The sequence below is a fragment of the Dermochelys coriacea genome, chromosome 12 (assembly GCF_009764565.3).
Source record: "Dermochelys coriacea isolate rDerCor1 chromosome 12, rDerCor1.pri.v4, whole genome shotgun sequence".
Lineage (NCBI taxonomy): Eukaryota > Metazoa > Chordata > Testudines > Dermochelyidae > Dermochelys > Dermochelys coriacea.
This window is the reverse complement of record NC_050079.1, coordinates 4,459,226-4,473,216: the sequence shown is the minus strand read 5'-3', so window position 1 is coordinate 4,473,216 and position 13,991 is coordinate 4,459,226. Positions and strand designations below refer to the sequence as shown.

At 50.4% G+C, this 13,991-nt stretch overlaps 1 protein-coding gene across 8 annotated transcripts in view; it reads right to left on the bottom strand.

The window, feature by feature from the left end:
- NDRG4 (NDRG family member 4) overlaps positions 1–13,991 on the bottom strand; it is an 87,015-nt gene that overhangs the window by 27,558 nt on the left and 45,466 nt on the right. For 4 of the 8 annotated variants that reach the window (XM_038368275.2, XM_038368273.2, XM_038368274.2 and 1 more), the window contains exon 4: positions 2,200–2,305. In XM_038368275.2, the coding sequence (XP_038224203.1) occupies positions 2,200–2,305 (106 nt within the window). Of the gene's footprint in view, positions 1–2,199; positions 2,306–13,205; positions 13,520–13,991 lie in introns of those variants that run through there. The other 4 variants (XM_038368286.2, XM_038368285.2, XM_038368284.2 and 1 more) reach the window with 4 other exon arrangements.

The window sequence follows — 13,991 nt, the reverse complement described above, 5'->3', positions numbered from 1 at the left end:
TATAAACACCTAGATAGATAGAAAATAAGTAAAATACATGCTTTCCCTTTCATGCAATGTGCTTTACTAACATTCACTTGGACTCACAGCTACTGTCTTGGTCCTTAAAAATTCCTCTGTTCAGTTTTTTGAACAGGAACTCAGTGTTATTCAATGGAATTCACCCTTGCACGGCAGGCAGGGCCAGGGTTGAGGGCTGTACAAAATTCGCAACAAAATCTGAAATCCTCAAAAATAGACTTGTGTAGAAAAAACAGATTTTACAAAACTGTTTCAAATTTCACAAAGCGCCTGGGAAAGGTGGGGTTTTGCTATAAATAAATAAAAAGAATTTTCACTCTCAAATTGTTGATTCCATTTTAAGGCAAATAGTTAAAGGTTTTTCAAAAGTCACAGTGTCACTGCCTCTAAAATCAGTTTTTCTCATCCAAATATGTGAAATTTGGAAATGTGAGAAACTTCAATTTTGAAGGGGGTGGGGGGAAACCATTTCAAATAAAATAAATTTTGGGGTCATAAAATGATCTAGAATGGAAGTGCAAATAGTTTCTCCTCAAATATCAAAGTAAAAATAACAACACCCTTGTGAGACAAAAATGGGAACGATAATCTTAACTTCAGGTGGGAAAACTCAGAGAGTTAAATGGGCCTTTCCCAGTGAACACAGAGTCAGTGGCAGAACTGACCCAGAAGTCCTGACTCCCAGTCCCCATCCTCTAACCACAACACACTGTTCTGTCCCAGTGTCAGTCACAGAACCCACCTGTCCTGATCCTCGGACCCCTGCTGTCACCACTAGACAGCACTCCCTGCCTGTGCAGCCAAGAGTATAGACTGCAGCTTGATTCCAGAGGTGAAATCCTGGGCCCAGTGAAGTCAATGACAAAACTCCCCTTGACTTCACTGATGCTAGGATTTCACCCCGGTGCAGAATTTCTGGAGGACTTAAGTTGGAAGCCAATTGGGCCACCCATGTTGACTCTGCTGCTCTGAGCCATCACCCATCATCACTGGCTAATGAAGCCCCTGGCTCCAGTTCATCTGGGTTTGCTCTGAGATCAGGGAGCAGTGGCTGTCTCAGATCCACACAGCCATCAACCCCAACTCAGGCAGCAACGGGCAAGGAGCCCCTCAGCTATAATCTCCAGTCTCTCCTGGACTAGGATTACTTTTTTCTGCCCTTCTTTTGTGGGTGGCAGCCTGTCTCCGGGCTTGCTTCTAATCCCCCTCACTTTCCGCTTCCACAGAACCTCGCTGCTCTCCGCTGGGGCTGTGCTCAGAAAACCGACCTCCTGCCGGCTCTCTCTACCATGCCCGCACTCAGACCCCTGAGCGCAAACGCAGCTGCCTAGGATGTCACAGCCATGCCAGTTTGAGGGATCAGAGAGGACGTTAACGAGGTCCCAGGCGGTCAGCCCCAACTTGGCGCCTTACAGCCGAGGTGGCTCAGTTCAACCACCCAGCAGTCAGGGCTCCCTGGCATCATCCTGGAGGGTTGGGAGAAGGTGCAATTCACGAGGTAGACATGCCCGTCTCCAGCAGCACAGTGACCCCCAGCACCTCTGCAGTGTCGGGAGATAGAGGCACAGACATTCCAATACTGGGGCAGACCAAGGCTCCATCTTGTCCCGCATCCTCTGTCAGGGACCAACATGGGTTCCTTAGAGGAAGGTGAAAAACCTTCAAGCAGCATAACTAGCCGTGCGTCATATACAGCCATGGAGGGGAGAGGGAGAACTTCCTGCCCCCTGCTGGTGATCAGTTTGCACCGTGCACACAAAGAGTAATACCTCTTGTTATTTTACCCCAGCATCTAACAACCCATGCTACTAGGCCCCATTGCAGCCTCTTAAATCTCTGGTAAATCTTATTCAGCTTCAATCACATGCTGCAGCAGTGAGTTCCACAGATATCGTAAGCCTGCCCAGAAATGGGATCTGAAACCCAAAGGCGAGAACATTACATCCCAGCCATCAGTACCCTCGGAGCTGCAGCAGTTTGCTCACTCTCGGCAGGTTGCATTAGCAACCTCTGCTAATTATTCCTGATGCCAAATCCCATAGGCAGCCAGTTGATGACTGCAGCCATGAAACATTGGACTCCTCGGAGATAACACTGACCAGACTGACAATGGGATCACGCTCCCTCCTCCCCTACACAGTTAGCAGCCTGTGGCCAGGATGGAAGGGTTGCACTTACGGTTGAGTCCAACATCATGGTAGGTTAGGATGGCCGGGCGATTTCCCTTTGGGGACCCTCGAATGACCACATGCAGCAGCCCATATGGGGTCTCGATATCATGCTCCTGGAAGAGAGAGAGAAAAGACAGGGTTACATGTCACCTCTCCCTGGGGTCACTCTATTACCCAAAAAGGAGACCAATAACAAAGTTCTACCAGGCAACTTCTGCCCTCACCAGCTCTCTCACTCGCGGAGCCATGCAAGCCTGGCCATGAATCATGCTGGGATGAAAGTAACCAGTGACAGCAATCACTAGACACACACTCTGCCTGCAACAGATGCACACCTGTCACTGACATCATCACACGTGTGTACGCTGCCATGCACACAAGTCTGTTCACACACGCAGCACACATGTTCACTTTCATGCACTGACACACCCATGCCTTTACTCATGTAGCACACTAGCACACTTCTAGTGTCCACTCTGCCAAACAGATATACCCTCACATGCAGATGCACACTCCTGTCGACTCTTCCCTCCTACAGACATTCCCCAAACTGACTCCCATAAATGCCCATAAACACAGCAACCATTTTCATGGCATTGGATCCAATCGACACAAATATCCCCCACATCCTTCCCAAAGACAGAAAAGGGGCGATGGATTTTTAATAGCCGCTTCCCAAATCCACAACCTCATCTGCATACGTGACTCACACCCAAATCACCAACTGGAAACACACATGGTCATTTACATGCACAAATACCCAACTGGCGTGAGCAATGGGACAAAGTATCCAAAACCATGCCAGATTTCAGAGTAGCAGCCGTGTTAGTCTGTATTCGCAAAAACAAAAGGAGTACTTGTGGCACCTTAGAGACTAACAAATTTATTTGAGCATAAGCTTTCGTGAGCAGCTCACGAAAGCTTATGCTCAAATAAATTTGTTAGCCTCTAAGGTGCCACAAGTACTCCTTTTCTTTTTGCGAAAACCATGCCAGATATCTCCCACTGGCAGGGACTGGCAGGAGACTCTGGATTACAGCAACCCAGATTTGCATTGCCATTTTGCATTTTTAAAAGGCCAGATGTGGATCTAGAGCAGATTAGATAGGGCTGTCCTGCTGTCTTCCAACCCTGGGAAGGTCTTGAAGTATGCCCCAAAGATTAGGAGCCTATGAATTGCCAGACTGGAGCAGACCTAAGGTATCTAGCCTAGTGTTCTGTCTCTGACAGCAGACAGAACCCGATACTTCAGAGGAAGGCGCAAGAACCAAGAAATGTGGGATAATCTGCCCCCCACATTGGTCTCTAATAATTAGAGCGTGAATGAAGCGCTGAAGAACAAGGTTTAATCCCTTCCAACATGTGTATCATCATTAATTCTGATAACTCTGGCTATTCCAGTTATCTATACAACTGTTCAATCCCTTTTTGGAATCTTGCTAAATTCTTGGCCTCAATGACACCCAGTGGCAGTGAGTTCCACAGGCTAATTGTGTGTTGTACGAAAAAGGATTTCCTTTCATCAGATTTGAATTTTCCACCTTTAATTACACACACATATGCACATGGCAATTCCACACAAATCACTGCATTTCACCTCCTCCTCTATTTAACTATATGAAGCCATCAGGATACAGGGTCTGGTCATTCTCATTGACTTAAATAACAGCAGGTCCATAATATGTATGAAAGAGGCTACCCAAAAATAATCTTTTGCCCTTCTAGGGTCTATTCCATCCACGAATGTCAAAGCTCTTGAGAAACATTAGGGTGATGATTCGCCCTATGGTGAAGGCTGGCAAAAAAAACACCTGAACCATTTAAATCCCACTAAATCCCTACTTAAACCCCCTCTGCACAGGGTGCCTTTCCCCCATTTGTGAATTAAGCTTTACAACATCTCAAAGAGGCAATCATCAGGATCTCTTTACAGATGGGGAAACTGAGGCTCAACAAGGGACAACGACTTGCACACAGTCACACAGAGAGTCAGTGACTGCTCCTGGCACCCATAAAATGCACAATCCTTCCTGTAAATGTCAACTTCATTAGGCTCTTATTAGCACAGATATCTTGACACTCCAGAAAGTATAAGCTTCATATAAATTAATCACCTAAAAAATTTCCCCCTCCTTCCTAAACTATCAGAGAGTTAAAGGCATGACAAGGCAGCCTTGGGACACCAATGTCGATCTCTATGCTGCAATTCTAGCATTTACCAGAAGCCCTAATGAAATGGGAAGATCCGAAGTGGGTATACAGGGAAATAATGTCCTGCCCCATTAAGCTTCTTGAATTAGCAGCTCAACAGTTGCAGAGAAAGAGGGCCCAAATCCTTCAGACAGTGGAAATCACCATAGATCCATTGACTTCAAAGGAACGATGTCAATTTATATCAGCGGAGAATCCGGCGAAGGGAGGATCATCACAGCAATGCTGAGACACACACCAAATTGCAGACAAACAAATTTTGCGCCAATTCACTAGCTTGACAGCAGATACAAGAGATCCGGGAAGATCACAAGGACCGAACTTGGCGTGGTTTTTAGTGACAATAATGGGAAAATTGTCCAGGCAACTATAGCTGACTCATCAGCATGATATCCAAGTGCCTTACAAGTTAAAGACCCAAACGGTCTGATGTGACCCAGGAACCTCTTAATGCCAACTGGCAAGCAGCACAAAGGGGGTGCAGAGAGGTTGCAGGGATCTCTTGGGTCGGGTATGTACATTATAGTTCACCAAAGAACGTCAAGTGAGGTCATGTTACACTGGTCGAAAGCCGATGTCATACTGGTCACAAACATTGTTGTGAAACGTAAGTACAGAGGCTGTGTAAGGAGTTATGTATGTATACTGAAAATTGTGTTTTTAGAGTGTTTCTGAGGACCGGTCACTAGCAAAAGTGAAAAGTAGGCTTCAGGTAAGAAATATTTATCGAACTGGCTCTTGACATATAAATTAAGTATTATATGTTTCACAACTGGTCTCCTCTCACCTGTCTGAACTGCCCGGCAATGAAGGATTGTAAGAATTTCAAAGAGAGAAAATTAAAAGTAAACACTGCAGGGAGTAGGGAGGGAGATGAGGGAGAGGGCTTACCCTGAGGTACACATCCAAGGTTTGCTCTAGTGTATCTGGGGAACAAAGACGACACTCTGTCCTCCTCCACCTAGCAAGTAAACGGGCAGCAGGTTTTACTTCATGAAAGAGGAGTCTCAACCAGGCATGGTTGAGAATGCTGAAGAGAACATTGGGTTGATAAATAGATGGGGGAGAACAGGTTAGTTAAGTTTAGGCTCTAGAAAATGTGTTATGATTTTGTTCTGTGTGTAACCACTTGTTCCCAACGTTCTTATTCACTCTCACTTGAATCTCTGTGCTTTGACGATAAATTTATTCTTGTTTTCGCTATTTCTCAGCGCTGTAGGGTTACGCAAAGTGCTGGCCCTGAGATGTGTTCCTTTGGGAAGAGCAGGCCTTGTAAGTCTGTGAGTGTCCAGTGGATAAGGGGCTGGACAATACAGGAAACACACAAATGACTCAGGGGTTGATGTGCGTCTATTGCTATCTGCACAGAGACAGAGAGGCCTGCAAAGCAGTGCTTGTGCTGCCAGAGGCTGCTGGTGTCAGGGAGCTGACCCAGAGCAGGCACAGACAAGACTTCCTTGTGCTCAGGGCAGGTGGTAGTGAGGTGCCTCCCAACCCTGGGTAATGTCACAGTCACGCCTTTCCTGCCCCATTGATAGGGATGTTTCTGTTCCCGAGGGAAGGCTGGGCCGTTGCACTAGGAAGATGCTATGGCTCATGATCATTCTCATTTCCACCACGAGGGAGTCCTACGGTGCTGACCAGGGGCTGGGACAGCCCTGTTTCCTGCTCCCACACATCTCATGCCGGAGGTTGACAGTTCCCTAATTCCAGTGAGAGGTCACGATGCAGGGTGAGGAGATCCTAAAGTCATGGCAGACATGGAGGCCTCCGAAGAGAGGAACCAACACCGGGAGATGAGCTGCTCAGATATTATAGTAATGATGAGCACAGGGTTAGGAGAGAGAGAGAGAGAGAGAGGGCAATTACGGGGCTCTTCATCCCTAGGTCACTGGTTCAAACCAGGCCTAAATCAGCCATCATGATCACGCAGGCCTTTGCTGTGGAATGAGCCGGAGAATCTCAGGTTAGGTGTCCACCTCACAGACCCCCATAACACCTGGGACGCTGCCTGTCTCAACAGAATGGGCTATGGCGTCCGAAATGCCCTTTCACATGCAGATTCCCAGACCGGGCCACAGCCCTGCTCAGCTCCACCCACTCCAACCCCCACATCTCCAGCAGTGGCCACAGCCAGCTGCTCCTGAGGAAGGCACAAGAATCCCCACAGCAGGCAGTTACGGGACCACCTGCCCCCAGTGAACACTTCTCCCCATTTGTTACAGGTTGGCTTATGCTCCTGCCTTGAGATGGTCCCTCTGGGCTGGCATTAAGCTTGTCAGGGCTGCCACTTCCCTTGCCCTTGAAAATTGCCAATCACATCCGCACCGTGATCTCCTTGCCAGCCAATCAGAACACTCCATTCCTGCCTACTGGAGGAGGAGGAGGAGGAGGAGGAGGAGGAGGATAATGTAAGCAGCCAATCGCAGACATCCTCTGTTATTGGCTGGAACAGGCAGGTCTTTCACCACCTTCCTCCAGCTCCCGATCCCCCCATTGGTACCCAGTGCTATAACCACAGAGGTGGCAGCGTTGGCAGGAGGACAGATTCAGGGCAGCCGTGCCAAGCCTCTCTGGGTTTTGGGGTCACAGGCAGATGGCTGGAAACAACGTCAAGACAGCACGTGCCGGGGCTGCAAACTGGCAATGGCAGGGGTTTTCCCAGAGCGCCTGTGGGGAGAACTGCAAAGTTGCCAGATTCCAGAGCAGGATGCCGGGCTCAGGACATCAATGTTCCCTTTTAACGAAAACTAGGGCAATTAGCAAACAGGATCTGCAGCCAGAATCAGCAAGAACTTTAGTGTTAGAAAAAATCATTCTTACTGGAGACAATGGAGCCTGCTAGAAAGAAAGAATCATTCCCAGCATGGATGTGGGTGGGTAGGATGAGGTGATTGGAATAGCACAACAAGGACTGTGTGGTTAAAACAGGAAGCTAAATCCCAATAAGGCACGATGCTAAAAGACGCAGTGAGCCTTGGCCCCGCTCAATCGCAATCAGCAGGAGCTAGAGGCGCTCTAATTCCAGGTTCTCCCTCAGAAAGAGCCCTTGACCCTAATCTGTCTTGCTGTGGAGGGGGATGAAGGGGAGCCCTTGTCAGACAAAAGAGTCACTTGAATGGTTTACTAGCCAGACGACACCCTGAGCTTTTCATCCTGCACCATCTGCTGCTCTGTCTCCCAGCTCCACTGCACAGTTGCTGAAATGGCTGAATCCTGCCCCCTCCGAACAAAGCTGGCCCTTGTCCGTCCCAGGACCGCAGCAGCGAGGGGAAAGTGTCACAATACATGCGGCTCGGTTTTCTTTCTCCAGCCCCTATTCTGCCTGGCCTCCCTGCTCACATTCATTTCAGTACCCAGCTCAGTCAGATCCAAGGGCATAGACCCAATCGGCTCTGCTTGCCAGCTCCCACTTGCCCTGTTATGAGCCATGTTCCAGCTGCCTGCTCTGATGGGTTTGCTTTCTTGACTCCCACCCCTGGCGGAGTATTGATTTGGGGCAGGGATTAATGGCGGCTTGGCAGTACTGCAGCATGCACCAAAAGGGAGCGGGAGCTCAGAGCCCTGCAATGCGCTGGAACAAACAGGAGGGAGGCAACCAGCCCCAGGATTTTGATCTACGGTGTTTGCTTCTTTAGTTTAGTCCCCAATAAAGCGCATGCCTACAAGCCGAGGGGTGAATGAGGGTGCGTAATGAAGCTTTGTCCACAGCAGCGGAAAGCAAGGACATCTCAGGCCAAACCTCCGTCTGATGTATCAGAGCTATTCTGCTTCCGTCAGACCCATCTTCCTGGGGAACCTGATCTTCTCCATGAAGCCTCTCCTTTTTGTAGGGGAGAATGGTGTTAAGTCAGAACATTCACCCCATTGCTAAGAACCCATCCCCTTGCACAGCTCCGGTGTCAGCATCAGATTGGTAAACGCCTTGGGGCAGGAACGCCCCATAGCACCGAGCATTCACATATAATAGGATTAAAGAGGGGACCCAAGCCAACACCCACACATCCACACCACACCCAGGGTCAGAGGGTTCGAAATCTCAGCCCAAATCTGGATCTGGACTTTCCAGTTCCAGTGGGTTGATCTGAAATCTAAAGTCCACTTGGGTCTTCGCTGCTGCTGTTGATTTTACAGCACCGTGCCAATGGGCAGCAGTATAAACCCCTAAGACAGAGAGATCGATCAGAAGTCCCCAGACTTCAGGGCTCCCCCTTCCATTCTTAGTTAGTACAGTCTCACTGCCGGCACCGAGGGGGAAGAGCATTTCGGATGCCATAGCCCAGGGTGTTACATCCCCACCTGGAGTCCACCTCTGGGCACCTGCCTGTGATCCCAGCAATGTGTGTATCGCCATGCAGACGATACCGACTGCACAGTGCACCTGGCCAAGTGCTAATAATTGGCCACATTCCAGGGAATGCAGGCCTGGGCTCTGGGATGGACTTGGGGAGCCTTCTTTCATTGCTACCTCAAGCATGGCCATGCTGCTCGGACCTGCCCTTTGTGGTTCAGAGAGGAACAATTTACAAGAATCAGGCATGAGTCAGCTTCTGTTGGCTTCCCAGGATTGGTCAAGTCACTCAGCTGGGGTGAGGGGCATTGGGTACAAGGGGAGGAGGTTCAACTAATCATTCCACAACCTCTCTTTCTCTGATCCTTGCTTCCACCCCATGCCCAGTGCTACAGGTCTGTCTGCCCCTCTATCACGAAGCTCTGTGGTGGAGGGGTTTTGCTCCTCCTTTTCTTTGTCAACAGAGCGGGGGACTGTGTGTTTGTACAGCACCTAGCACCATGAGGCCTCAGTCCTGACTTAGACTTCCGGCACTGCCATAATACTGCAGCACCTGTTGACTTTGACAGGAGTGGTGGGTACTCAGTATTTCGAAAACTAGGCACCAGACCAGAGGAAAATTGGGCCCATGGTATTTCTTTGCCCTTGGGTATTTCCCCCAAATATGTATATTTTGCCTCACAAGGGAGTCATAAAAGTATCTCCCAAATCAGTGATCTAATATACATCACATCACTGCCATTCCTTTAAAAGCACAGGGGTCAGGGCTTGCTGGATGTCTCCCCTCCATGTCACCCTCCCTCCACCTCATGGCTGCCATTTTGGATTCACTCTGCCCAAAGTGGCCAAGTTCCCATGGTTATGTGAAAGGGAAGAAAAGCTCCACCAGGACCAAGGTCTTAAAAAGCTTATGAGAAATGAGGGCTTCCAAAACAGCAGCTGCAACAGGGTGGGTCATGTGCAGGGCTGGAAAATGATGTACCGAGACCCAGGCCCACTGGTTTAAAGCAGCAGCGGTATGCTTATAGCAGTGTGCTTGCAAAAATCCCCCCCCCCCCCCAACAAAAACCTGCAGGCCTGATGCTGTCCCCAGGGTACATGTCCAGCCCCTCACGAGCAGAGCTATAGACAGTTCCATCCTGCAACTTTGCAAGGTTCCAGCTTTCTCAGCCAAATCACATTCGGCTTATGGAAGGGTTTGCTTTAATTCCAATCAGTTAAATACATAAAAACTAGGAGATAGGAACGTTAATGGAAATTTTATCACCGGGGCTTAGTGGGAACAGGACAGGGCAGGATGCTTGGGTATCAGGACTAAGCATCACCCTTGGCTTGCCACATGGGAGTCTCAGCACCCCAGTGGGTGTGTAGCATCACACGCCGGTGCCACTGTGCATGACTTACGGGTCAGAATGCCTCTCGGGAGATGAGCTTCTGGGCTTTGCTCAGTATTAGTGAATGGGGATTGGGAGGTGGCATGGACCCCTTACCCAGAACTGCTCCTCTGACCGAGAGCTTAGCTAGGAGGAGGATGAAGAGGAGCAGCAGGAGTATGTGTACAGCACCCAGAACAATGGGTCCCTGGCAGACTTGGACCTCGAGGTGCCACCAAACTTTGTTTGGGACATTGAGAACACCCCTCCCGCATCCACCTCTTGGGCCCGGTACCTTACATTGTTTTGAGAGCACGTGTGCAAAAGTGCACTCCCACCTGCGAAACACCTGATCTGTATGCACAAGCCAGGGCCATGTACGCAGACACATCTGCAAGCCAATCCTCTCCTCGCTCAAGCATGCCAGGTATTTTGCACATGCAGCTTACATGTCCCCTGGCCTGGATTGCTAGTGTGGTCTCTGCTTGACCTCTCAGCTTTGTGCATAGCTTTGGCTGGAGAGTCTGCATTTCTCCAACACACTTCACAGTGACCCTGTGCTTTTCTTCAAGCCTTTTGGCAAGGATCTCCAAGGACTTGAGATGCTCCAATAGCTACACTTCACGACTTCCCCTGCTCCTGTTAGGTAAGAAAGAATCATTCTCTCTAGGGAAACTGAGGTACACAGCAGTTAAGTGATTTGTCCAAGGTGTCCCAATAGTTCAGTGGCAGGAGTGGGAACAGGATCCAGAAGTCCTGACTCCCAGGTCTCTGCTCTAACCCCAAACCAACACTCCCTCTTCAGCTGTTTCTGACAAAATTCCAGCTGCAACAAAGGAAAAAAGCAAACAGGTAGCTTTGGGATGCAGGATGCAGTTTCAGCTCTCTGACCGGCTCTCAGTGATGTCATCCCCCGCCTCTGTTCCCAAGGACAGACTCAGGTTAGAGACTGCATCTTGCTTTTGTCCATTTTTTAGAGCTGTGCATTTCTGAAGAGTCTCCTCCCAGTGAGTTAAAGGCCCTTTGGCTCCTAATCCGGACTCCTGGTTGGTGTCACTTTGCTGGCTTTAATAGAAATACACCCCGTGGGGAGGCTGGCCAGGTGTGGCTTTTGCTTTAATGCAAGGGACCCAATCCTGTCCTCCCTGGCGTCCATGCAAACTCACTGATGCTGCACAAGGGTAACTTACGGTTGACCTGGACCCAGAGTCTGTCTGGCTAGGAAAGCTCTCTGCTGTCACCTTAACTAAACTGCTCTGCTCTAAGTCTCAGCCAGTATGTCCCCCTTCCCAGCCAGGAACCTTGGGCTTTGCCTGCTCCTCCTGGCTCTGGGGCAAGGATCACAGCGGTCTTTCCCTCCCCACACCAAGGCAGAATGCGTCTTTTCCCAAAGGGGCAGAGGCAGAGGGGAATTCGGCATGACACGCACAGCCATGTGTGTCTCGGATACAGACAGACAGACCATGGCTCTGGAAGGGCGGAAAAGGGGAATCCCAGCCATCAGGCACAGAGGCCGAGATGCTCAGGAATCACCCTCCCTGCTCCAAGGTTGGCCCATCCTCCAAAGGAGGCTGATGAGCTCCAGCCAGCTGCTCATGGTCTCAATGGGGCCAGAGGATGGTGCTGAGCCTTCAGCTCATGAGTCCCCCCTGCACACCCCATCCTGACCACGCGCTTGTTTCTGTCCAAGTGTAATTTGTCCTGAGCTCTCTAACGAGGCCTCATGACCCCTCCGGGAGGCAAGTACATATCATCCCCATGACCGTCCCTACTTCTGCTTGGCAATTATATTCCACTTTTCAGCTACAGATCTCACAGGAGGATCATGAGCATGCTTTTACAGACAGGGAAACTGAGGCACAAAGCAGAGAAGGGACTTGTCCAAGGTCACAGAACAGGGCAGAGCAAGGACTAGAACCCAGGTGTCCTGACACTCAGCTCTGAGACCTACCTGCCAGCCCACCCATGCCCTGCTATCCCTGGCTAGTCACTATCAGCTAGCACATATGCTGTGCTAGTAGCACTTATCCCCCATCTTATGGATCGAAAATGGGAAGCTACCCAAAGCTGCTGCTGCACCTTCCTCTCCAGCCACGCGGTGCCCTAGCGCCACACCTTTCTACCCCAGCCCGGCTCCTTCCAGCGCAGGGTCAATAGCCCAGAACTTCCCTGCCCCTTCCCCAGCGTCCCCCTGCAGCTTCCCGCACGCTCCACCCTGCCTAGCAACACTGCTGCGTCCCTGAGCCCAAAGCCCCAGGTCCCCCTGCTTCCCCCAGGACTGAGCAGAAGGGCCCCTTTGCACCCTGCTTCCCTACATGGGTGGGGAGGGAGACCCTAGCTCATCACAAATTAGCCCAACTTAGGTGCTCAGAGGCTGTTGCGCTGGGGAGGGGATCACAGCAAAGGGAGGAGACTGAGCCTGGGTGGGCGATATGGGGAGCACCATCCAAGCACTGAGGGTGCTCCGCAAACAGCATGGACCATGGGTGTCATCATGGGTCGCCATGTATGGTTGCTGCTCATGGGGATGATCCATCACACTGCGGCGGAGCTCGTCAAGCCCAGACCTACGCATCTCACCTTGATGTTACAGCCTACACAAGGTTATCCACTACACCCGCTGCAGTGCTCACTCCCCGTCCAGCAACGCCTGTTGTTGTCATTTGCTACTGCAGTCCCTGCAGAGTGCAGAATGTGCTCGGCTTTGATGGCTGCTGATACATGCAACAAGCCATGCAATGCCCCCCATCCATCCTGCACACCTCTCAGGACACAGGCATCACAGCTGGGAATGACACATGCAGGGAGCTCCCTGGGACTACAGGCATGCTTCCCTACACCTGATCTCTCTTGCCCGAGAAAGCTCCTGCATTCATTTTCCTTCCCTCAGGGCTGCAAGGACCAAGGCGGTTCTCTGCAGCTTCCGAGCCCAGTGGGGACAAATTCTCAAGGATAATGCTGGGGACTGGGCAACCCTGCTTGTGCTTCGGGGGGGGGGGGGGAATGGGGAAATGCACAGGTTAGAAAGCAGGGCGAGATTTCTTTGCCCTCCTGCCTGTGCTGGCTTGTGAAAGGCAGCCCTGGCTGGTGCAAAGATCCTGTGTGGATCGTGGGTGCTGTCGCCTGGGAAAGCCCTACCTGACACTGGGGAGAGGTGGGGGCTGTACCTACCCCGTCCCAGCACTCTGGCATCGTGAGGAGCTTGTCCGGTGCAGATTCCTCAGTGGAGAGAAGGTAGCACTGGTGCCAGTGGCCCACCTCCTGATTCCCCTTCCTGAGTGCGGAGAGCTGACAAGCTGGGTATGAAATCAGCCTCTCGGCTTTGATTTATAAACCAGCTCCATCCCCTTTATTAGCCCCTCCCATTGCCCCATTCTCCCTCCACCAGCTCTGGCTTGGGAATTGTTCCTTCTTTTTTATTGCAGGCAGTTGTTGAAATGGAGCCCAGGAGCTTAGCGATTGGCTGTTGATAAAATTATTCATGCTCCAATTGGCTCAAAATACCCGTTTATGAAAAAAACAAACCACTGCAGATCATCACTATGCCCTCCATCTTCCTTGCCCTGACAGAGAGAGAGAGAGAGAGATACACACAAAATGACATGTGCTGACGTGCATGCACACACAAAAACACAGAGATGGAAACATGCACAAGCATGCATGCACACAGACCCACAAAAAAGGCAGTATATTAACATGCATGCATGCATGCATCAGAACGCCCAGAGAGATGCAGATCCACAAGGTCATGAGCATGCCCACATGCAAACAGACACATGCCCACAGAGGTATGAAAAATGTGCTCACACACAAACCCACACAGGTAGGGACACACGTGCACTGCTTCTCTAGCACACGGTGCATTTTTAATAGGCCTCACTTTGTTTGCTGTGATAGTGCAGAGTAGTACCTGTTCTGAGAGCA